The sequence below is a fragment of the Amblyomma mixtum genome, chromosome 4 (genome assembly GCF_055824585.1).
Source record: "Amblyomma mixtum isolate Tamu chromosome 4, ASM5582458v1, whole genome shotgun sequence".
Taxonomy (NCBI): domain Eukaryota; kingdom Metazoa; phylum Arthropoda; class Arachnida; order Ixodida; family Ixodidae; genus Amblyomma; species Amblyomma mixtum.
The window spans coordinates 96,881,331-96,907,535 of NC_143015.1; the positions used below are offsets into that span (position 1 = coordinate 96,881,331).

Sequence of the window (26,205 nt, forward strand, 5' to 3'; positions counted from 1 at the left end):
GATCAGAGGAAAGATAAAGAGAAAAGATAAGACGCCCGTTGCAGCAACAAATGCGTCCGCCGGAGCAGACCCTGCTGAAAAAACAGATAAGCGGGTGAGGCCGCGCTCGCCGAAGCGAGGACAGCGGCGTCCACGGCGCTTTTTGTGTTGCTGCGTTCCGACACTACAAGACAGATGGCGGCACAGAACTGTCTGCAGCTATTTTTCTTTTGAATGTTTCCTAAATAAAATGTTTTTTCTCGCCCGTTTCATCGAGATTTCGCCGCGAGAAGAGGGGCCCGGGGGGGGGTTCAGTTTAGATTTTTCGAATCTAAGCACCCCGTCTCACTTTGGGCATCGCGATCGTGAAAAAAAGGGGGTGCTTAGAATCGAGTAAATACGGTAGGCACACTTTAGCCAGTCGATAACCCGTGCACCTTAATCTTTCCACCTATCAAGAAAACCGCGCGAGCCGCTGCCCCGCTGCTCACGGCAGCCTCAACGGCCATTTTATCGTTTGTTGAAGACTAGCCCTCTGCCAGCAAAATGTGCTGCATTTGTGTTCCGAAAAAAAAAAAAAAGATGACTATGAAGTTCAGACGTTAAAAAATATCACACTTGATTTTCGATTATACGACACTCGGATTATACGACGGTTTCGCGCGGTCCCCTGAACGTACTTTTGAGTCGATAAGGGAATGCAACCGGCTGCTGCTTGTGACCAGGGAGCGGCTCGACTGTACAGATGTTCAAACTTGCAAGGATGACCCACCAGCAACAAGCAGTCAAACTTGAAACTTTGTTCACTTCCATGGTGCCACTGATTGGTCAGTGGTTTGCCACTCGCAGTCACAAAGCTAGAAGCTGAACAGCATGTGAATGGCCTACGAATATCACTTTTCGACCAAAACGGTCACACAACCTCTCCGACTTGCAAGTGTGAATGGGCGTTTAGTCTGTGGTGGTGAGACTATTCAAGAGAAAGCTAACGCAAAGCTGCATCTTCGGTAAGAACAGCCTCCACTTGCAACAGATAGAAGACTGAAGACTACTTTTCTTTGCATTAATAGTGATAACAACGATAATAAATTTTATAATTACAATCAACTCTTGATAACTCAAACTCTAAGGGGACTGAAAATTTGTCCGAGTTAAGCAGAGACTTTTCAATTACACTCGGGGTTCAAATAGCCGGAAGGGCAGTTTATGAGAGGAGAGTTCAGACTAACAAGAGTGCATTGCATAACATAATCATTGTTGCAGAGTGGCTTGCTGTCAACAACAGAAAGGTGCACTGCTTAGGACTGCGTATGTCATTTGCCGATACCTAATGGCTGCTCAGGTTTTGGGGAAAAACCAACATGCTATGGCCACCACATCCGACACAAATCTGGTTGTTGTGTTTGTAATCTAAAAAAAAAATGATAATAATAGCATTAATAACAATGTTATTAATGTTAAGACTTGGTGAAGAGTCCAAGTCTTTATCGACACTTGGCAAACACATGAAGTGAAACGTGCCGACAAGAATTAAGCTGGCCTGCTTATTTCCCTCAGGATTGTCTTGCTGAGCAGCTCCAGCCAAATGGTGGGTGATCAAACTGATGCACCAACTAAATACGATCATTCCAGCCCACGGCCCCTCGTGACACATCCCAAACAGAATGTAGAACTGTGACTGTCCTCACCAAGCGCCGCTTGACTGCCTGGGCATGCTCAAGGTCGGCGAGCGTCCGTTTCCGGCCCTCCTTCCGCCATTCCACTTCACCTGGCTTGAGCGATCGCTCTGGAATCCTCCGTCGTAGGTACTTATACTTGGTCCTCAAGGCCAGGCACCAGCGTTGCTGCAAACAAACATTAACAAAACACCAAGAATGAATTTATATGCCCACTGTTCGCTCCAACAAAACCAAGTGAAGCAGAACATCTCTAGGCCATCGGGTTGCCAGAACCACACACGCTGCTTTACACATGAGTTTCAATGCAATTCTTCACAAGGAATTCATTCAGGCACGTTCTTCAGAAGAAGAAGCACTTTTGCAGAGGACACTGCCAGCATCCAAATGTGACTGCTAATGTGCAACATTGATTTGCAAGCTTTAGCTTGTATTCGTTATATCTAAGGGCATGCAAATATTCGAAATTTCGAACAGGAATCGAATACGTTAGATATTTGGTTCATACTCATATTCGAGAATTTTTGAACATTCGTCATTGAACGTGTACTGGGCCGACTTTCATAAATTCAACCGTGGCAAAACTACAAATATGGGCAAATTATCCCACGATCGGGTTTAAAATGCCAGGGAAACAATACAAATGTGTTCACTTTCTTCTCTGCGTTTATCGCCTGAACCGATCACGTTCGGACGCTGCTACGCTTGACTTCGTGTAAACCTCTGAGCGTGGGCTTTCCCACATATGACACCTAATGTGAACAAGATGGCCAACCACCAGCTTCGAACAATCTCAATTGCAAAGTGCGTTGTTTTTTCTTTGATCTTTCCATAATGTGTTCCATACTTAACATCCACACCCACGGCCTTCGTCCTGTCACTTTCATAACTCTCTTATTGTGATCTCTGGCTTCTTGTTTTGGTCAACTATGATATGCGAGAAAGCCCATCTGCAGAACTTTGCACCCCAAAGGGATGCAAAGGGATGACACCTCAACTTATCCCAGCAGGGCAAGCAATCGTGTAAAACCCCACCTTTCGCATGGTGCATTCCAACCCACACACCTCTAAGTGCGCTTAACGGAAGGCGTGAAAATGATAGCAGGGTGTTTGTTGCTGGGCCAAATACCATAAAAACCGGAATATAGGTCAACCTCCCAACTTACCAATTCTAAAAATGAAAAACATCTTTTTCAACTGCAAAAGTACCGAAAGACACCCATACCTTGAAACAAATGCGACTCAACCGGTTGCACAATGGTGACAGTATTTATTTTCATTCAGATGCTGCTCGTATGTACACCCGGTCAATTCTTCAACACTATCCTATCGCGCGACCATCGATGTGCGTGCTTGTCAGCGCCTTATTAATGGCGCTGAGCGGCGAAACAAGAGAGATACGCACATGTGTACACATGCGCTTACTCTCGCTTCTTTTGGCGCTCCATGATAAGGTGCTGACATACACGTGAGGCAATGGTCGCGCGATACTGTTCAAGAATTTTTGGGTGTACAGTACAGAGAAGGGCATGAAGTGCGCAAGCGTTACTCCGAGTCATCGGAGTCGTCCGAACTCGAGTCGATGACAATTGCTTCTCGCTGCCCACGTCCCATAGAGCATCATCCTCTGTGCCGTCTAGCACATTGCTTATGCTGAATTTTCTAAAAGACTTGTGCACCATCTCTGTGGGGAGATTTCCATGCTAACACCCCGCCACAAACCAAAATAACTTTGTGACAACGGAAACGAAAATTGGCGGTGCCACAACGTCACCATACCGCGCTGCTGCTGATGGCAATGGTGATGGAGGCTGGTGACTTGTCAGCCATTGTTGCAAGACTTCAGTAGTTTTTCGTCAATGACCGGTACATAAGACAGGGGTCGGGTTTTTGCCATGGTGTTTTGAAAAAAAGTTTACCTATATTCCGGTTTTTATGGTAATAGCCAGGCCGCTTAGTTTCATTTCTTGAGCTGTCATCCCATGCATACGTCACTCATCCAAACCCAACTCCATGCCAACTGGTGCATCAATGGTCATTTCCTTTTGCTTTTTAAAAGCAGTCTCCCCGTTCAAACGCCAGCGCATTCCCCTCTGTTATGTCTGCGTTGTTCTTCCAGCACGCCGAAACTGTGCACCCGTCTCAGGTTTTTCGGTGTTTGTGCAATGGAGCCTCCTCGTAATGCGCCATCTCGTGGATTTCATACTGCATGACCACATTACAGACTGCATACCGTTATGCTGTTTAATCAAGCAGTGTTTATATTTCTGTGCCCATCATGTTTCTTTACATGCGGCCGAGTCAGACTAGTTTTTATTGCAAACGCAAAGGTCATACACTACTAAGAAAAACAAAACAAAAAAACTAAGGGCCAAAAACATTTGCCCATTTATCTTTTTCATAGATTTTTTTTTCTTACTGAACAGATATTCGATTGGTATTTGAAAATTTCAATATTCGCACACCCCTACTTATAACAGAAGCTACCTGCATGGCTTCATCATGCTGGTTTTGATAACAGTATCAGCTGCTGCTATCAAAGCAAATGTAACAAAACTAATAATAGGTATTACCGCATTCACTCCCACATTGGCCAACACGTCATACACGTCATCATCATCAGTCTAATTACATCCACTGCAGGAGAAAAGCCTCTGCCATATCCATGCAATTAACCCTGCCTGGGTAAAAAAACAAAACATGAGTAAACATGGTAATACAAAGACATCCTGCTACAACAGAGTAATTATGATTCCTTCATTAGCAAACCATATAAAATAATCAAATCACTTCCCCAAATTAACTAGCTTTTAAGAGCAGGGCTTCGCTTCAAAGAATTAGTTTTTAGAAAGAAAATAAGAACTTTGACAGTTTATTCTGGTATGTAAGATAGATAAGGCCACCAGTTTTTTTTTTAAGCATCCAAAGATGCCTGCAGTTTATTATCCCGCTTGGTTTCACCCAAAATGTCTGCTTAATCAGCACATAGCGACCGCCTTATGCACCACATATCACTCATGCATTCAAATTGTTGTGTGTTCATAACCGAGTGAACTGGAGTGCAGTTACGGGTCAAGGAACTCATTCGGTTAATATTTCCCCCTGAATGCGCAAAAAGCAAGCAGTGCAGTGAGCAGGAAGCCAGGCCAAAACCACGAATTAATAAAAATGGTGCAGCCCTGCTAAGCAGGAACTGCAAAACATGAAACAATTCTTCACAGCCTTGGCTCTTTCACTGCCAGTGCCAACTAGCATTTCACTTGGCCAAATCTTATCTGTGTCACGAAGTGCAAATAATAACGGACCTCCAACTTCCAGCTCAACGCCCCAAGCCTAACAACAAAATGAAACACTGGGCGCCTTGCTTGCTGGAAGTATGCTGGATGATCTGCCGATATATATCTCTTTCGCCACCTCTGTCTTTCCTACTTTGTGCCCTTTATATGGCGGTTACTGCCCACTTCCCGTTGTGGCATGTTCACTTCCCCGCCTGATCTTTTTCGATCAAGTGCACTTGTCAAAGACTGCGCAGCAGCGCAGCTGTCTAGCACACTCAGCACATGAAATGAGCCGAAGAAGGCTTCCATTATTACTTGCTCATTATGCACGTAAAAAAATTCAAAGGGCAGTTTGGCTCTCTAAAGTGCTGCAAGGTGAAATCCCGGCGCACTGTTTGACACTGACTGCGACATTGTTTGTGCTATACTAGTGCTTTATTTGACTACACATTACAACTACACACTTTGACTGCCGACTGTGACTGCTTCTTTAGCATGACTCTCTCTCTGCTTCGATGAGTTCGATTGTATCCACGGCTCTGTTCGCAGTAATGAGGTATATGATGTGGTCACCCCGGACGCCTTGCACCCCCTGTCGGAGCGGACGACAACTATTTTATTAGTTGTCGCCTGCTCCAAAAGGGGGCGTCAGGCATCCGTGGGTGACTTCATTACTTCGAATCCGCGCACTCTGACGTCATAACCATTTCGACCAACCGAAAAGCGTGACACCTCTGCTGACAACCTTCTGTCGACAACGATGAGGCATTAGAGGCTTTCACCTCAATAGGGTGGTCTCAAAGACTTGAAGGATGCCCGATTAATCACCATTCGAAAGTACTCATAAGACATAATTCCCTTCTTCTCCTACAGCCCCCCTGCATCCAGTGAAAGCTGGCAACGCGAAGCACGAGCAGCACCTCACCCAGTCATGCGGCCCGACGATCAAGTGCGGGTACTTCACAACCAGCATGTCAATCGCTTTGCTGTACAGTCGCCTGGTTGGGTACCTGCACAGAAAATGCACTACGCAGTCAAAATAACAAGGCTCACACGAATTACAACTTCTCAGATCAAAGTGAAACTTGGGGAAGATACTGTTTCGCGTCAAATAACTCTGAAGCAAACCTTGAACACCTTCGGTGTGTACGGAAACAGCGACTAGCAAGAACAGGCATTTTCAAAGCTATTTATTTGCCGGGCACAAAAGGCCATTTGATGCAAAAAGAAAGCAGGCTTTCTTTTTGTGCTCATCACTCTTGTACAAAAGAGCTTCTGTTTCTTCTAAACGATGTCATGCAAAAAGGTGTGAAAATATCCCACTTGAGCTTTAATTTTTTAGACACTAATGACAACCCCCAATTTTACGGCGACAGCTATTAAGGCCACGTTTCCTATTTACGTGGCACCGCTGCCACTGGCGCTGTTACACAACATCGTGACAACGTGTGATGCTGATCGGGCGGAATCAAACTGCATGTGGGGTTTGAGGTCCTGAAGTAACACAGGCTATGCGTAACACAGTAACACACGGCGAGCCGAGGAGGCCGTCACGTGGTAGCCGCCGCGCCGAGCGAAGGAACGACTACGGCCGAAGAGACGACAAAAGGACAAAAGGAGTTAATTGTCTCCTGACGAGGCCCTGGCCCCACTGGGCACAACAGCAGCGGTTACAAAATACAATTCCGGTTACAAAATACATGGAGACAGTACACATACAATTGGATACAGCAGTCATCACCGTACAAAAATGCACATGGAGCAAGTTCAAAAAGAAAAACACATATTGTTAACACTTTGTACACAAATATAGAAACGAGAACACAATAAGTTTGCAATTAGAAATCATTATTCGTACATGTTTGGCAAGCTGTTTGGAGTGAAAAGAAGTTGTATTCTGCACTTGAAAGTTCTCAGACTTCTACATGATTTTGCGATCTCGAGAATGTCTGGGTAATTATTACATAGTTTCATAATTTGATGATCAATTGTCTGTTTAGCATAATTTGTCCTTGGTTTTTCTATGACAATGAAAGTCCTACGCAAATTGTGGCCAGTATCTCTATTTAGATAATGACTAACAAATCTACTGTAATTGCTTGATACTTCAGAGAATATGTAGGCAGATAATTTCTGTGTGTATATTTCGTGAAAAGGTCGGATATTTTGTGTTCTCATTAAGGTTACAGGGTGTACATTTTCTTTATATAATGTTCTAATCGCCCTTCGCTGCAGTGCAGATAATCTATCATTATCGGTCTTAATTCCAGTTCCCCATATTAAAGCACAGTAATTAAAGTGTGAGTGTACAAGTGAAAAATAAAGCTGTTTTTTGAGCCTGGCAGGGACGAGATTTCGAAGGCGGCATAACATTCCAATAGATCTGGCTACTTTCATTCTTATATTTTCTACATGATAGGACCATGACAAGTTCGACTGAAAAGTAACACCTAGAAAGGAATGACAATCTACGCGCTCAAGCAATGCATCATTAAAGTTCAGGTTTAGGTTGAAGACATTGGGTTTATTTTTTGAAGAAAATATCATATATTTTGTTTTCTTTGTATTTATTTGAAGCTTGTTTGTTAATACCCATAAACTAAGCTCATGCAGCCATGCGTTTGACGTCGCCTCAAGTTCCTCAAGGCTCTCTCCGGAAAAAAATAAACTTGTGTCGTCAGCATACAGCAACACTTCTCCCGCTGACGAAATGTTAACGATGTCATTGATGTACAGAACGAATAACAGCGGCCCGAGTATAGAGCCCTGAGGAACGCCGTATTTAATGTTACCTTTCCCCGATGCAATGCCGTGTATGGATGTGAACTGGGACCTCTCATGCAGATAACTGCGTATAAGACTTTGTGTGATGCCTCTAAAGCCATATGCTTCAAGCTTGCTGAACAAGATATGGTGCTGTATAGAATCGAATGCCTTCCGAAAATCTAAGTAAATTCCAACTGTAAATAACTTAGCTTCAATATTCCGAATGATTTTGTCCTTAATGCGCAGCAGCGCAGTTTCTGTTGATTTTCCTTTTTGAAATCCATACTGCTGTTCGACAACAACTTTCTTTGACAATAAAAAGGTACTAAATCGTTTATATAGGATACGCTCTGCAACTTTGGAGAACAGTGATAAGACTGAGATTGGTCTGTAATTGTTTAACTCATTGTATTTACCACCTTTGTGTATTAAAGTAACACGAGCAATTTTTAATCTTTGTGGAAAAACACCAAGGGATAACATTTGATTGTAAATATGGGTTAGGGGCTTTGCGATAACACTAGCAACTGCTTTAATCGGTAGGGCTTTAATATCATCTTCGCCAGCTGCGGATTTGTTGTCAAGGGAACTTAACAGAGAAATAACTTCATCTTCAGAAGTAGGAGCAAGAAATACACTGTCATTTATGACATCGTTAATATAATATAAAGGGCTGCACTCTGGTTGGTTATCGGGAATGGTCATTGGAGCTCCGACATTTATGAAATAATCATTAAACAGACCGGCTAACGATCCGCGAGAATATATTTTTCCATTTATTTGTAATTCAGATGGTAAGTCTGCTGTAGGAGCATTGGTCAACTCGCGAAAAACTTTCCACGCTCTGCTGCTATTTCGCGCTAAGTTCTCAAGTTTATGTTGAAAAAACGCGAATTTGGCTTTTTTTAAATCTGAATTTAACCTGTTCCTGAAGCGTTTAAATTCATGCAGTGTTTCAACGTCACGTGTTTTTAGAAACAGACTAAACATCTTTTCCTTCTGCTTGATGCGCTTATAAAGATCCCTAGTTATCCATGGTTTCTGGGCTTTTTTGTACTGAAGCACAGTTGATAAAGGGAAGGCAGCATTATAGCAGTGTTGTAGTGTGGAAATGAATGCATCGTATGACTGAGAGGGATCACTTTCAGAGTACACATTTACCCATTGTGAGCTAGCAACTAAAGACGTGAAAAAACTGACACTCTGGTGATTAATATGTCTTCTAGTGTATTTTATACTTTGAAAATTTTCATCTATTGGAAGGGCTGAAAATATAGATAGATGGTCGCTAATATCAGAACAAAGGACACCGGACAAAGTTATATCCTTTGGAATGTTTGTAAAACACAGGTCAATCAACGTGTTTGAGTGTGCAGTTACTCTAGTGGCCTCGGTAATTAGGCTTTCACAATTATTTCCAAGCATAACTTCGAGAAGTTGACATTTCGGTTGTTCAGCTGAAAACAGGTCAACATTGAAATCGCCGACAACAACTACATGCCATTTTTTGGCATTTGCAAGAACCAGCAGTGTTTCCACAAAACTAAGAAATTTATCAAGGATGCCATGGGGAGGGCGGTAAACTGCAAGAACGAGTACATTACGGGACACAATTGCGACTGTTTCAAAATCATTGTTCACGCATGTGAAATCTTGCAAACATTCAAACAGATGATGCTGCCGAACATAAATGGAAACGCCCACACCGCGTCTTTCCAAGCGATAAACAGAAACGTGTCTATAATCACAAAAACTGAGTACCTCTGAGCTATCAGAATACCAAGTTTCTGTAAAAACCAAGAAGTCAAAAGCACATGCAATAAGAGAAAGATATGTTTCGATTTCCACATGTTTGTTCCGGAGGCTTCTCGCGTTCATATGAAAGACAGCAACGTACTTCCTACGCAACCAGTTTTCACTGTTATACAGTCTGTTAAAGGATTCTTGGGCAGCAGCGGTAGCGGAAGCATGGTCCAACGTTCCTGTGCCTAAACGCATCCCGCAATTCATTGCAGATAGCGCCGCCGTGCAAGTATTCCGGACGAACAACGTTGTCCAACGTGATCACCGCTGTTGCCACCGCTACATCGAGGACCACGTGAACAAATCGTCATCCAGTCCCGTCTACAAAAGCAACGACCCGGATCCCGATGTCTTCACTTCTTGGGCAGCAGCGGTAGCGGAAGCATGGTCCAACGTTCCTGTGCCTAAACGCATCCCGCAATTCATTGCAGATAGCGCCGCCGTGCAAGTATTCCGGACGAACAATGTTGTCCAACGTGATCACCGCTGTTGCCACCGCTACATCGAGGACCACGTGAACAAATCGTCATCCAGTCCCGTCTACAAAAGCAACGACCCGGATCCCGATGTCTTCACTTCTTGGGCAGCAGCGGTAGCGGAAGCATGGTCCAACGTTCCTGTGCCTAAACGCATCCCGCAATTCATTGCAGATAGCGCCGCCGTGCAAGTATTCCGGACGAACAATGTTGTCCAACGTGATCACCGCTGTTGCCACCGCTACATCGAGGACCACATGAACAAATCGTCATCCAGTCCCGTCTACAAAAGCAACGACCCGGATCCCGATGTCTTCACTTCTTGGGCAGCAGCGGTAGCGGAAGCATGGTCCAACGTTCCTGTGCCTAAACGCATCCCGCAATTCATTGCAGGTTTGTGAAAAACTTCGCCTCATTTCATTTGCTATTAGTCCAAATAAGCTACTGCTGCTGCTGCTGCCCTTGGCGTCTTTTCTTGTTCGGTTTTTGGGCCGTCACTTCCTAAAAGTGCGTTATGCCTGATAAGTGCTCGTCCTGCCATGAAGTCTTTGATAAAGACGACTTGATAATGATATGTTCTGAATGTGACTTGCAGTTCCATCTTGGAAAGTGCAGTGGCATATCAGAACGGTCCTTTCGACAAATGAAAGAATCAACTAGAAAAAAACAAAAATGCTCATCTTGCAAGCCTTCTGGAAGCGAACATGAAACACAAAATCCGTCTGAAAATATACAGGCAGAGCTGGCAGAAATCAACAGAAAGCTGTCCCTAATTCCGGCACTCGAAGCTAAATTGGATAAACTGATGAACTTGCAGGAAACTGTTGCAAGTATCGAGAAATCCGTCCAGCATTTGTCGGATACTTATGACGACATAAGAACCACACAAAACAGGCACGACCAGGAAATTAGCGACCTGCGTCGACGGGTAGAGGCTATGGAAAGTTCCCCAGAACTGGAAACTGTGCGCGGACTAAAACAACAAAGAAACGATCTAGAGCAATACAGTCGAAGGCAAAACATCGAAATCCACGGTCTTAAGCCACAAGAAGATGAGGACCTCTTGGAAGAAGTAAATAAAATAGCTCAGCACCTTGAGATCGCAGAACTGTCTAAAGATGACATTGAAGGATTGCACAGACTGCCCTCTAAACCCGGCAGGCCAGATGTAGTAATTGTCAGATTTGTGTCGCGAGCTCTCAGATCAAAATGGTTTGAAAGAAGGAAGCAGTTGCAGACTAAGAAACCTGGAGTCATATTCTTTGACAACCTGACGGCAACCAACAAGCGTCTGCGCTGGCTCGCCAAACATAAAGCGAAAGAAAATGGGTATCAGTACGTTTGGATTTCAGAAGGGCGAGTCTTCGTGCGCAAATGCCCTGGTGCAACTGCTGTCAGGATCTCAAACGAAGATGACCTCGAACAAATTGTCTAGCGTTCAGTTCATGCACAGTGCGGCATCCAAATCAAATCATGGCCACTTACACGACTGGAACCGTAAAAACCCACGCACAATACTGACACATAAGAGATGTAATTTGGGGATATCAAAAATGGAGAAAAATGCTTTGATCCATGTATACTGAGAGTGAGGAAAGCTCACCAAACACATTTACCTGCACTGCATTTCACGTTTGACTTGACAGACACTCACACACGACGAACGCGCCGCATGCTTGCGTGTAAAGCATCATCCTACACCAGGTGTCAAAAAGGGGCACGCATCTCCCTGTGCCTAGTGCTGGCTTGCTTTCCCCGTCTTGCACTGACGAGCTTTATCAGAGAATTTCACGCTGCGAACAAATCAGCAGCTCACACTCGCCTCGGCACTCACGGGTGCCACGCGGTCCTCCGAATGTTGTGAACCGTGCTCGGGATGACAGCGCGGACGCCAATGCCTTGCATGTACAGATTTGGGTGCCGCACTTGTGGCTGCTTGTGTCTCGTACCACGCTTGTTCAATACCCCGCATTTCTTGAAAGCGCGACCAACGAGCTCCTCGAGCTGTCCAGCAGGAGTAACTGCAGGCTCTCCTTATCTCATCCAGTCCACCTAGCAGTGCTTGACATAGTGCCCATGCTTTCGGCAGCTACGACCACTTTAATTTAAAAGCAGCTGAACACTGCTTTTGCGGTCCCAACATCGTGCGGAGCGCAATCGTCCTGCTTCCGATAACATGAGCATTGCAGTGTCAGCTGTCAACCGATGCCAGTGTTAGTTAGCACCTCCTTTTTTGCTGCAAGCCTGATGGTGATAGCGCTGAATAATGACACCAAACCTGCAACTTTAGGGTGAAAATTGGTTGGATCCGCATACATTAGGAGGAGGAAATTTGACATACTAAAATTCGGAAAAGAAAAACCTCTTGTTATATGCAGGCTTTTATTGTATTTACACTGCCAGAAGTTCTTTAACCTGCACTGACCTCATTTCATTTCATTACCTAAAAAGGCCCCTTAAAAGGTGTGTTACATAAGAGGTGGCAAGAATTAAAAGCACAAATTCACAATAACAGGAAAGTTTCTACATTATCAGTGAAAAGACTAAGGCAAGTGATGATGGCAACGTTGTTTGGAAGGCCATTACGCAGCATTGTTGCATTTCGCCTTCACTGAAATGCGGCCGGGATTCAATACTGCAACCTTGGGATCAGCAGTTGAACCCCATGGCCATTAAAGGGACACTGAGGAGAAATTGAAGTTGGCTTGTATCGACAGAATACCAGCTCCTGATTACAAAAACGCCACTCATACTGACAACCAAGCTCTTGTAACGTAGAAAAGAGCAAGAACCAAAATACAGGTATCGCCGCCACAGGCCAAACTCGCAAGTACAAGCGTCATGACGTCATATAACAAAACAGTGTTGCTAGAACCAATGGTTCTAGCAACGCTAGGACACGAGAAGCACAAATCACTGAGGCGCAGCCAATGCATGCGCAAATCTCCTTGACGTCGCCAGATGGCGCCACGTGCCGGGCAGCTACGCGCTCGCCTGAAGCATCGGGACCAATCAGCGCCTGCTCGCCGGCGTTAGGCGGGCTCCCGGTATTCCGCTAGCGGTATCAAGGTACACGGTATGCTAAAGGTGTCTATTTGCGAGAACTTCGTTGACGACTTCGAGAACGAGATCCATCGTAACGCTCGCAAAACGCCGGTGCAAATGTAAGCGAAGCGACTGTAGCGACGGCCGCAATAGCCGATAGATGCCTTCAACGTGCGGCCGCCGGCGGTAGCTTTCTTTTCGGCTGCTGCTGGGCCGCACTGCTGGCCGGCAGAAATCACGGAGTCTGCGTTACGTCATGTCACGTCATGTTTCACGTCACTTAGTCCTCTGTCGTCATAGCCGAATCCCAAGTTTGAATCACAGCGGCGGGAAAAACCTTTTCAACTTCGAATCCAAATTTCTTAGAAATAAATGCATTTTTCGCTGCCGGCCAAGTGGCAACAAAGCCATGACATGCCGAACTATCGGATTTTGCTGTAAAAAATATATTAATAGTGCTCTCCTCAGTGTCCCTTTAAGCCGTCTCAGTGGGTCATCAGAATGGAAAGATATCGTCACATTAATTAGCCAGAACGACAATCACTGACATGTCCAAACAGAATGACTACACTCGTGACGTCTTTTCTCGCTGAGTCTGTCACGCCAGATGCCCACCTATGTACAATGATCGATGAGTAGTCGATCGGTATAGGCCAACTTCGATATGCCCTCAGCAACACTTTAACAATAGCTCAAGCAGCGAAGGTAAAAGTAAACTTTGCTTGTTATAGTGTAACCTCGAAGCACACAAGCATCGCTTACAGTGTAATCTTGAAGCAGGCCTCGAAGAGGGTGTTGATGATGTGCCTCCTTATTCTTGAAGTTATTGGAGCTTTCCTTCGCAGGACAACTTCGCACCACGTGCCAAACGATGGCAGGGTGAACTTGAGATGGTCGTTGCGGTCGCGCTCCTGGGCAGGTATGATGTCAATATTGCACAAATCTTCCACATTCTCGGCAGTCTTGCAATTTGGCAGCATTGCACGCAGCACATCGGGTATCTTTGATAGCCTCCTGTCAGAAAAGGAGAAAAATCAAACATTGCTTGTTGTGCAAATTATAAAATTCAGCTATGCGCTGTTCGAGATTCATGTGCGTAAACCATTTCCGCTCTTGGGCACAATCCGCAGCTGACAACAAGCCACGCAATGCCACGTCATACACAAGTCGAATCTCTTTGTAGCCAGTAGGTAAAATGTTGTGGAACAGTTCAATACAGCTGAAATTCGCAATACAAAATGTCGTCAAAACGCTCAGAAGAGCAGCTATGACAGAAGCCAACAGTCACCAAAGCCAAGAAGCATAGGAGATGCGTTTTTTTTTATTTTCATCTAAGCAGATTAATAAAAGCAGAATAAAAAACTACCCCATGCCGACGGTGGGATCCGAACCCACGACCTTCGAATTTCGCGTCCGGTGCTCTACCAATAGAGCTAAAGTGATGGCTGTCCAATCTTCTGCTTTCAGGGGTATGTATGTGTAGTGTAACTGAACCTTGAGAGTGTTCAGTAGCACCTTCCTCATCTAAATACAGCGGAGGACGTAGTACGTCCTGTATTACTGCGAGTGCCACGTAGGACGCGGTCAAACGGTGCGGGTGGAAGCTGTGCGAGAACCCTCCTCTTATGCTATGCATGGCATCAAGACTGTAAAACTCGAGGCCTTCGATAAACTAATCAGCAGACAAGGGGATGGAAAGAGGCGCTCATTTTGAGCAGCGCAATTTAGTCGGTGATAGAATCAGCAACTCAGATGACCATCACAAAAGGAAAGAGAGGCCTTTCTGCCAAGTTTTAGAGCCACTACAAGGGCACTGGCAGTGATTTCGGAGGCCGCGAGAAACTAAGAACCAAACAGCAGCCAGGCTGGCTTTCCATGCATAGCACCACAAGCAGCACCAGCAGGCCAAATGCCAGATCGGGTAGCTTCCCCACATTGCAGCAGTGGTGCGTGGAAAGCAGTGTGCCATAGTGAAAGCTATTGTCATTTTCACCACCTCCATGACGGCTGATGCGAGTTGGACAGCAGCATCATGGGCTGCTTACTGAAACCGTCCATGCCACTGCTTCTGTGGCGCTGTCAACAGGTGCAAAGGGCACAAACGCATCCTGGCCACATGGCTGTTTATACTTCAAGCTGTTATGTATATAGGGATTAGATCTTTCAGCTTAGAGTGAAAAAAATTAACAACAAATAAACAAATACAAATCAAAGTCTGCTGCATTGCCTTTCTGAAGTTAGGTTTTAACTGAAAAATGCTTGTATCCAGAACATGAGCACCACAGCTTGCTGTCTAGTGGGAGGAGAAAATAACAAGGTGTGGAAGTGATGGGCATAATGAGAGGGTGTTACCTTCAGACTCAATATCACGACTGTACATTTTCAGGCACTGCGTCGTCACCTTACGCGCGCCTACAGACGCAAGGCTCCACTCCTCGCCGAACGCTGTCTGCTAGTATGGTGCTGTTCACAGTCAGCACCCCTTTAGGGAAGCAATTTGGTTTAGAATGCTGCTCCACTGCATATATACACATCATCCATAGGCACCACAAATAAATGTTGTGTTCTGTCTACCGCAATGGTTTAGCAGCAGTTTCATTGCTGCAGTCAGCATGCAGATCACAATTTGCACTGCCCTCTCAAACAACCCAGCAATAATGTGACAGCCCAATTTTTAAACAGAAACTTTAATTTGTGTTTTTGCTTGACAGTTCCATCATTTACCTTTCACTGTTTTTTAAACGGTGATACAATTTTCTCCCATAAGCATAGCTGTATGCATATGACCATGTGTGCCGTAATTACTAGCAAATCGACTTATTAGTGGTTTTTGAGGAAAGGAAGTGGTGCAGTAACTGTCTCGCTTCCCCATGAGGAAAGGGTCCAAGGTGGGAGTGAAATAAGAAAGTAGTAAAGGGCTCCGGAGTAATTTCGACCACCTGGGGATCTTCAACATGCACTGACATTGCACAGCACACGGGCGCCTTTTTGCGTTTCTCCTCCATCAAAACGTGGCCGCCGCAGTCGGGTTTGAACCCAGGTACTACGGCTCAGTAGCAAATTGATTGCTCGCGCTGACAAAATGGCCAAAATATGCTATAAATGACTTTCGACCACACAGAAACACCCTGTTATATCAATGGAAAAAAAAAAAAGGTCATTCATCCAAAAAAATAATACCCACCGAAAGAAAAAAATAAGAAAACCGTTTTCAAAATTAAACACCGGAAAAAGTCTGCTACATTTTTTTAGAAATCAAAACCAAAAAGTCCAACCCCTAGTTGTATCTTATGTGGTGCTGTTGGCAAGCGTGAGATAAAGGCTCGCAACATGACGTACATGTCTGCCGCACCACCACATATCATTTGTGTAGTGCGATGAAACCTGCCTTTCGAGCGGGCACCGCTTAGCGCTGAGGAGTTCGATATGTCCGCTTTATAGTCAATGACGTTTGATATATAAAGTAAAAATTCTAAGTGTTCATTAAAAACATTTACGAAGAGTTCAATATAGCCAATAATTAATACCCATGTTCAATATATTGAGGTTCGACTGTAAAGATGACCATGATGTCACTTCCAGTGGTGGAACTGGCAACTGGCTTCTTGTAGCAGCTTTTGTAGCAGAAGAAATCGCAGTTTGTAGCAGCAATTTTTAGTTTTGTAGCAGGAAAAATGGCATTTTGTAGCAGAATTCGAGCTTTTCTAGCACAAAAAAAAGCTTCGTACCAAAATTTCATGCCAAAAAATAAAGAAGCTTTGTTGTATTTCTGAAACAGGCATTTGCTCAGATGTTTTTAGCAACCACAGCCATGCAAGAGCAAGCTTCAATCCCAAATGCAGTTTAAAGTGATTGCTTCCTTAAAAAGAGCCGAAAATAAGCAAAACAGGAGGTTCTAAAAACACAGCAGTTATTATTCAGAAGAGCGACATAACGAGATGCTCAACACAACTATAAAAAATACCGTGCTTAAAACAAACTTTGAGGTACTATTTCTTCTCTTTTCTTGATGACCCCAGCTTAGACAGTGCCGCTGCGAGCTTTTCCTGTCCATTCTTCAGAAGGGCTTGTCCACTCTCAACGTCTGCAAAATTTTTAGACTTGACACCTTTTGTGAAAAGCAGCTCAGCATTGGTGATCATATTCCTGGCCAGTATGATCTCTTCTTGTACCTTCTCTTCATTCTGACCTCTTTTCTGGGTGTCTTTGTCCTGTACATCAGTCTTGCTTCGCTTGCTTTGCACGGGTCACTTCTGCTGCATCCGCCTCCAACCGTTGCAGCTGACGCTTCCGCGATCCTTTCATCGCTCTGATTAATCCTTGTGTCATAGGAATGGCAGCTGGATTTTCTGCCGGATATAAGTTAGTCATAAGTTTTGTTACCTTTCAGCTTTGACAAAGACATCGAAGACATGAAGTGTCCATCCACACAGGCAGTGCGCTGACAGTGGTCCCTTTGTTCACCTTTGGATTGGATTGGATTGGACTTGGGGCTGATCCCTTTGTAACGGGCGGACATTACACGAACGTCCTAGCCAACTTTGTGACGCTACGGCGAAGTCTGTCCCGCCGTGTCGTCACCACCACCTAACGTTTCAGTCCACTCCAATTTTCAAGGCGGCGCTTTGTTGTTTCGACCGCCCTGGCCTTGGTAATGGCTTCCTGGTTGTTCATTTCACTGTCGCCCGCACCGCCCTCTGCCGGTTGCCCTGTGTCAAAACCTAGCGCCTGCGGAAGGGTACATCCACTCGGTTGGCAGGGGCGGAGCGATCGACATGACAACACCACATGCTCGATCGTCTCCTCTTCCTGTCCACACATCGTGCACAATAAGACCGCATTGTCCTGGCCGGCAATCCGGGCTTGCCACTTCTTTGTGCGCAGCACTCCCGCCCGAGCCTCGAAGAGTAGGGCACTGCCAAGGGAGTTGTCTTAGAAGCGCTCCTGCGCAATCTCTCGTTTGTGCGCAGAATACAATCCGAGAGCTGGCTTGGCTTCTGCGTTGGTCTTCCACAGCGCTGTCTCCGTCGCCACTACACGCTGCCGCACCTTCCCTTTTCTCCAGCAGGTGCCCTCGGTGTCGGTGATCGTAGGTAGTGGCACACCGTATTTGCTCCCGAACGCTCGTACCCTCCTCTTCCAGCGCGTGCACATACCAGAGTACAGCAGACACCGCTGTACTTTATGGGCCCAGCGTTCTTCCCCAAGCGTCCACGAGCGCATCTCGAAATTGAGCTTCGCCGTCGTCTCCCGTGCCTCGAAGGTGGACCACCCCACGTCTCCCTGCACGGCCTCGTTTGGGGACGTACGGTAGGCACCCAGAGCCCGCCGTCCCACCTCTCTCTGTCGTCGCTCCAGAAATTCACGGGTCCCCGATGAGACGCATAGCACCGCGTTCGCATAAGTCAGTCCCGGCACCATCACCGCCTTCCAAATGGTGCGCAGTATTTCCAGTCTGTTGAATGACCATAGCGCCTTGGCTCTCAGGACACATTGGTTCCGAAGCGCCTTCGCGCGGAGGCCACTCTCATACAGCTCCAGGTATGCCCGCTGTGTCGTGAGCTCTATTCCAAGGTATCTGTAGGAATGCGCCCACGGTAGCTCACGTCCCTGTAGCAACAGCTTCGGCTCCACGCCCGTCGGGGCACGGGACCAGCACAGCACTGCGCTCTTCCGTGCACTGAATTGGAGACCCAGCTGCCCTGCATGTGCGGTGCAGATATCCAGCAGCTTCTGGAGGCCTGGTTCCGAGCCCGCCACCAGCACGATGTCGTCAGCGTACAACAGGCCTGGGAGGACCTGTCGCACCACCCGCCCATCGTTCATGTAGGTTAGGTCGAAACCTGCACCACACCGCTCCAGTTCACCTTCCAGGTCGCTCAGCAGCAGCATGAACAGCAGAGGGGAGAGTGGGCATCCCTGACGAAGGCCCCGCTGTACCTCAATCGGGCGAGACCGGAGGCCCTGCCACTCCACAACAACTTTAGTGTCTGTGTAGAGTGCGCGCAGCCGGGAGACTACCTCTTCGGGCAGTCCTTCGAGGCGCAGCCTATTCCAAAGGATCCTGTGGTCCACGCAGTCATAGGCCTTTTCCACATCCAAGAAGGCCGCCCACAACTCTCTACCCTGACCTGCCGCGAGTTCTATGCACTGGGTCAGGATGAACAGGTTGTCCTCCAACCGCCGTCCCTGGCGAAAGCCCTGCTGCAACTCGCCCAGCACCTTTTCTCGCTCCGCCCATGCCTGAATCCGTCTGCGCAGGACTTTAGCGAACAGCCTGTATAAAACAGGATTCACCGTGATCGGTCTATAGGCCGCATAGCTACTGCGGTCGCCGGAGCCCTTGTACAGGAACAACATTCTTCCCAGTTTCCAGCCCGCAGGTATTTCTCCGGACTCCAGGCAGGTACTCAGGGTTTCTTTCAGTGCCTGTCGCTGAACAGGGCCTAACTTCTTGAGAAGCGACGCTGGGACGTCATCGGTGCCAGGCGCAGAATCAGTTGAAAGTCGCCCGATAACGTTCTTCAGCTCCTGATCCCCGACTTGTCCCAACCATTCTCGTACGTCCGGCCCCGGTCCAATTTCCGGATCCGGCCCCTCTTCCGGTAATCCACTGCTGCTACTGAACTTTGATGTTACCTGCGTTACCACCAGCTCCATGCTGTCCTCAGGTGAGAGCAGTTGAAGAGATTGGGGGTCGCGTAACTGCTGCTTCGGAGTTGTACGGCCGTACAACTTTCTCACATGCCGCCAGAATGTACGAGGCGCGTTCCGCCCGCTTCTCTTTATTTCATCCAAAAACTTCCTGTCCGATGTACGGATCTTCTGCTGTATTAGCCTAGCTGCTTTCCCCTTCTCTCTATATTCCTCCCATAGATGCAGGATTGCTTGCTCAGGCTGTTTTGTTCTCAGTGCCTGTCGATGCTTCCGGCACGCCTCCTTCCTTTCCCTGATTGCCCTTTGAGCCTCACCGTCCCACCAACGCTTGGGAGTGTGCCTGCCACGTTTATCACCCCTAAGCCGCTTGTTACGAAGCACTGTCTGCACCCGTTCCACCAATCCTTCATAGTCTTCTGCTGGTGTAGTTTCCAACTCGTCCGCCAGCTGTTCGGCGTCTCGGTCAGACAGGAAAACCCGTCTCTCCTCCACAGGCCTTAACGTCCGGACGTTCCCACCAAACTCCAGATGTATTCTGTTATGGTCGCTTCCACAGCTAAACGCCCCATCCTCGTCGATAGCCATTCGCGTCAGGCATCCGTACAGGCCCGGCGACATCAGTATGAAGTCTATTGAGGACCTCTGGTCCCTTGAAGCCCAGGTGGTCTGGCCCTCACACTTTGACTGCAGGTTTCCTATGGACCAGATTTTTGAGCCTCTCCTGGGCGCGGCCATTTTGCACCGACTGGCGCGCCGCGGTGCGGGCGTTTCTTTGGGGACTGCGGGGCTGCGGCAGTTCCGCGGCCGCGCCTGCATATAGCCGCGCTTCGGGCGCTAAAAAAACATTGTCGAGCATACTTCCGCTGCGTGGCTGTGTTGCAGGAAGTATTTACGTTATCAGAGCGATAACATTGACGCGTTTTAATGACATTTAGCTTGACATTCAGGTTAATTGTGCCGGCGCTTAGAACGCGCTCGTACTTAATCGAATTCCGTCTTGGTGCTCCACCGCAAAGAAACTTTTTGTTCAATATCAAGCTTTAGGTGTGCGGCTAGCATGCAGTTCCAATTCCCATGCACTCTTATTCCTTCCTGCCGGCCGGCCATAAAGCCCTCCCTCCACAAACAGGGCTTTCTTGTCGCCGCGCCAGTTTATCAACAAATTACCGCTGTGAGCTCAACTGAGTCGCAGCGCCAACAGAAAACAAATTTTGTCAAGGTTTATGCAACCTGGTGCATAAAAACGTACTTTCGCTTAATTTATCAAAGCTTGAATAAATATGAGCAGCTAATCTAGCTTTCACTAATTCTGACGTCCGAAGTCGCGTTATTTTATTCAGGAGCTCTCGCCGCGTGTGACAGCGTTGCGTAGCCGTTTGGCTAAGTGTGGAAAATGTAATGAAATCGCGCATAGTATTTTCCTGTGAATAAGGTAGATACCGAACCGCTGCGGTGGCTCAGTGGTTACGGCTCGGCTCTGGCCCAAAAGACGCGGGTTCGATCCCGGCCGCGGCGGCCGAATTTCGATGGAGGCGAAATTCTAGAGGCCCGTGTACTGTGCGATGTCAGTGCACGTTAAAGAACCCCAGGTGGTCGAAATTTCCGGAGCCCTTCACTACGGCGTCCCTCATAGCCTGAGTCGCTTTGGGACGTAAAGCATTAATAAACCAAACCAAACTAGTGTAGGTATACCAACAGCAGAAAGATACTATAGATAAACCTTTACCCCCCAGATCCCTCTGACATGCGTGCGGAAAAAGCAGCTGAAATCGGTAGCGGTCGTGCTTACAATCCTGTGCATGAAATGTGTTTAATGGGAACAAGAGCAAGCTCAGCGCAAGGATGCCGAACACGTACTGGTGATCGAAAACACGCGCTCCGTCGGGACAACCTTCAGTCTGCAGCTCGCCTATCCAGTTACTACTCCACTGAGTCAAATCAATAGATCTACAATCTGATGCATAAAAGTATCATAGAAGATATCGCACGTAAAAGGCGACAACAAACGACATGACACCGCAGAAATCTGCTTAGAAGTGCCGGTTTCCAGTCCGTACACTACCTGGTCGACTACCCTCGAATGTCACGTTAACGAGTAACTGCGCACAAGATAACGGCAGTACTGTCTGGAAGAGGGAAAATGTGAGTAGTGACGCACAGCACACACCCTCATACGTTAGCTGATGGAGCACAACAACGACCGAAGCGAACACGTAAACATGCGTTCTACGCGCGGCGGCGGCGCGACCCGCAGTCCCTCGGGCCGCGCGCGCCGACAGATGGCGACTGGTGTCGAGAGTAGGAGCGCGCCCGCAGCCTGCGTGCGAGGGTAAAAAAATCTGGTCTATAACCAAGTCAAATGCAGCGATGACGATGTGGCTGCCGGCAGACATCAGTTTTGGTTTCACGGAAATGAGTTTCGGTTTCGTTCTCGGCGTTGGAGTTATTCAGAGATATTTCGGAGCAGGCGTGGCGCAAAAGTAAGCAAAAAACCGATTTTGTAGCAGCATGTAGCAGGATTTCCCATTTGGCGCAGTTTGGCGCAATTGGCGCAGCAGTTCCACCACTGCACTTCACGTGATGTGAGACACCAGCGCTCCTTACGATGTTGACAGCCTTTCAGCGCTGCGACCCCATGAAACCCAAAACACCTGTGTCGATGTGCTCAGGAGCAGTGTAACACCCAACCATGCACTTCCGGTAAATGCAGCAGACAAAACTATCGCTATAAAACACAAAGTTACCCAACACAATTCTGTTAGTAGGAGAGAAAATCCAATCTTGTGTGTAGCGCTAAAGTTGGATGAAGCTTAAATGCGCCGTGAAGCTTCACCTACATATACGAGTGTCACACACACCATTCCTCTGACTTGTTCAATAGAGTAAAAAGTTAAAATATTGCTTTCACTTACTCCTGCAATTACACAAACAGGATTCTGGACAACAAGAACTGTTGTCTGTCTCTGTTAGCACAGAAGCCGCAGTTCCAAAGACACAGATGAACAAACTATCCAGCTTGTAACTCTACAACATAACAATGTCTGCTTAAGCATTTTTGAAAACAGTGTGGTATGCACTACCTGCAAATAGTGGCTATCAATAAGATCTTTATTTTCCTTTGATGAGGATTCGGCAGTAAAAAAGGTACTTAAATGGAAGCTTGACAAAGGACCCAACAAACCAAAAACGTCTCAGCGACGTCTAGCTAGATGTCTCTGAGAGGTTTTTTGTTTGCTAGGGAGGCCGCTGCCCTTACATCTGTGACAACAGCTAGCGTCACACCAAGCACAATATTGGCAAATTTGGATTAAAAACCACATAACCCAGTTCGTTAGGCAAAAATACTGAAACTTTCCTCTGTAGTGTAAAACCATGCACAAATGTTATCATGTACAGAGTCGATCACACTTGTTTACAGCACTCGAGCGGTGCTGTCCGGTGGAAATAATGCGAAATTCTAAAGAAGTCATTGAATTTCACTGATAATACATGCGATGGGGAGAAGCCTAATAGACATGTGCACCAGCGCTTTCTTACCCCCAGCAAAGCAGCTGCGGTAAGATTTAACTTCATGGGCTCCCCAGCACACTGCTCGAGCACTCTAGACAAGTGTGATCGACTCTGTACAATAAAACAGTATGAAATAAGGAACAGTAATAACAGACACACAAGCAAAAGCAACACCATATGAGAAAACTACAAAAACAGGAACTCAAGAAAATGCACTTACGTGACTGCATCTTCACTTAATCCACGTTCGTCATCTACAATCGCCGAGCCAGCACTTTCATCGTCTTCAGGTTCTTCTTCACTGAAAAAACTGTGGCCACAGAGTTAAAGCAGCGTCACGTTTATGTCTGCAAGCAAGCTGTGTGCGTGCACAGCTGGGCAAGAGTTGCAGTTGGCTGTAAAACAGCAGTGAAATAAAATCGCCACAGAAATGCAATAAAAGAAAAGATTTCAATGACAAGAAGCACGGGCCTGCTTGCCCAGCCGTAATCTGAACCCGGATTCATTCAAACCCAGAGCAAGTCTGGATTTCTCAGCAGATGCTGAGCACTGGTATAAAATAGCAAGACTGAGCTGTAGGAAATGTCATTACAAACAGGGGATGAAACGATGAACATGCAGGAAATTAGTGGTGGTGACCAATGTTTGCACTGCACAATGGCTGGCTGTTAAAGGGCAACTGCAGCACTTTTCTGAGAATTTTGCGATATTCAAGGATTCAAATCTATATAGGCTGTAGGTAAAGCATGCCAAGTGTTCTTGCACTAGCATTTAAAATAGTGACGTAATCGACGATTGGATTTTGCGATTCTCCTCAATGCATCGGAGGAGTGCGGGGAAACTCAGCGTGACACCACGGAAGGTATGATTTCAAATTACAGCTGCCGTCAGCCACACCCTGCCCTGACTCGTTAGAGGCTGCCAAACAACTCTCGGCAGGGTTCGCCTTCGGTGGCGTTGTTTTTTTTTCCTTCAAAGCAGGCGTTTGTGCGTAGGATATGTACCGATACCTTCGATGACGTCATCATGCGCCCCTCAACTTGGCGTTGTGCGCTGCGGAGAAGCTTGAAGGGCGTCCGGATTTTAATCGGCAATTACTTCACTACTTCAAGTGCTAGCCCAAAAAGACTTCGCATGCTTTACCTGCAAGTTTCACACATTCGACTCTCTTAAGCGCGTTGATTTCTAAAACCTATGCAGCTTCCCTTTAACATCCAGTGAGAGATTCATGCAAACAGCACTGCGCATTCAATTTCAAGCATAGCCTCGCAACTGCTCACCAAGCATCTTACGAGTCAGCAACGGACTGAGGATTAAAAAACTTTATTTGGTCTATATATTCAGCTAAAAATTCATGACCTCATTTAACAAATTCAATTTGGCCGCGGCAAAGAAATCAATACGTGCAAGCCTGGGCGGACGTTATAGAAAAACTCAATATGCACAACCCAATGAAAACGGAAGAAAAAACTAAGCAAGCCGTGGCTGAACTGAAAACAGCAGCTGAAGGCGGCCAATAAGCACGTATAGCATGATGGGAGGCAAACAGGCAACTGAATTTACGTCTCTTCCCTTTGTAATGATACTGGTGCTGCACTAACAATCGCTATGGCCCGTTTTGGAACGCTCAAACACCATGGGTTTCCATGATGCCACGCGCAACTTGGCACAAAAGTTGTGTCTTGCTGCACAAGCATTCAGAACGAAAACCGAGCACCTGGCTATGTGGCTTTCCAGTGATTCATCCAGCATATTGGTAACGCTTGGTGCTGTAATCATTTCACTGCTTTGGGGTCGCTCACAGAGAAAAGTTGTTGCCGCTGTGTGCCAGGCAACTGTGGGCAACTGATATGTGGTTCACTTGCACGGGAGCGTGACAAACCAACACTGCCTACAAAGATTCTACGGACAACAGCTCCCTAACTCGACAAATATTCATTTAGGCTTGAGGATTTCAATAAACAAAAAAATATTTTGGTCACGCAGCACCTTGTAGAGCATTCAATTTCTTTACTTGCCCCAATGGAATGATATGCGAAGGTCTACGTTCAAATCTACCGACGTGGTCTGCTCCCTAGCATTATTATGACTAGCTGAGAACAACGAATGCGTCCTTTGCTGCCAACTCTTTTAGAAAATCAACAAAAAGCAGCTGAGGGTACCCTGGTACAAGTTTTCATAATTGCAAAAACTGCCAGCTGAGGTGAAAGATGCCTTGAAGTGTAGCTGGAAGGCACCATGCAATCTGACTCCACGCCTAGACTCACTGGCTGAGATCCCATCAAGATTAGACTGAGCTTTAAGACTTGAAAAGGCTTCATGCAAGTGGGCCCTGGGTTTTGCAACTACAGCCAACTTTCGCTCAATTCACGTATGTAAGATTGTAACATGACAACTGAGTGTCGCTCTCACAGCTTAAAAAAAATGCTCTGCTCAGGAGCAAAGCCTAACTTAGAACGCCTGGCGTGCTAGATATAGGCTGTTTCTGTTCGCTCTTCGTGTACAAAAGCCTGTAATCTGACAGAAAAACATATCAAATCCATAGAATGCTGGCATGTGTCATGCAAGTAATATGGCCAACAGAAAGCAGATCAGATACATGAATTGACTGGACTCGCCATCTTCTAAACCATAGTGAAACTGAGGACTTGACAACCCTTAACTACTTCTACTAAGAGCCAACAATGAATGTCACCCCTGTTCTACACCAGCTGCTATGATAAAAACTCACTGCAGCAATTTTTAAACAAGGAAGTAAAAAAGCCGAAATAAAATTACAACACTTTAAATAGAAACAACCATAACCTTAGCTCAGAAAATGATCCGTAATCACCTGCAGTCTCATTATAACTGCTGTTTATTCAAGCAGTTTGAAACTGTTCTGAACACTTCTAATAACTTATTATTTCTACTAGGAAGCTACTTACACAAAGGCCCAACAAACCTGCAGAATGATTACTGGACTGTAGAATAGTCTCATTAAAAGATGAGTACAAAATAATGACTAGATGTTCT

General features: G+C 46.3%; 1 protein-coding gene across 3 annotated transcripts in view; it reads right to left on the minus strand.

Annotated features, from left to right (window-relative positions):
- The window catches only part of LOC149347528 (uncharacterized), a 55,399-nt gene that overhangs the window by 22,782 nt on the left and 6,412 nt on the right, over positions 1 to 26,205 (minus strand). For all 3 annotated transcript variants that reach the window (XM_089587177.1, XM_089587176.1, XM_089587178.1), the window contains exons 5-8: positions 23,411 to 23,500; positions 13,786 to 14,037; positions 5,859 to 5,943; positions 1,668 to 1,823 (exon numbers count right to left, since the gene is read on the minus strand). In XM_089587177.1, coding sequence (XP_089443303.1) covers positions 1,668 to 1,823; positions 5,859 to 5,943; positions 13,786 to 14,037; positions 23,411 to 23,500 — 583 coding nt within the window. The remainder of the gene's footprint in view (positions 1 to 1,667; positions 1,824 to 5,858; positions 5,944 to 13,785; positions 14,038 to 23,410; positions 23,501 to 26,205) is intronic.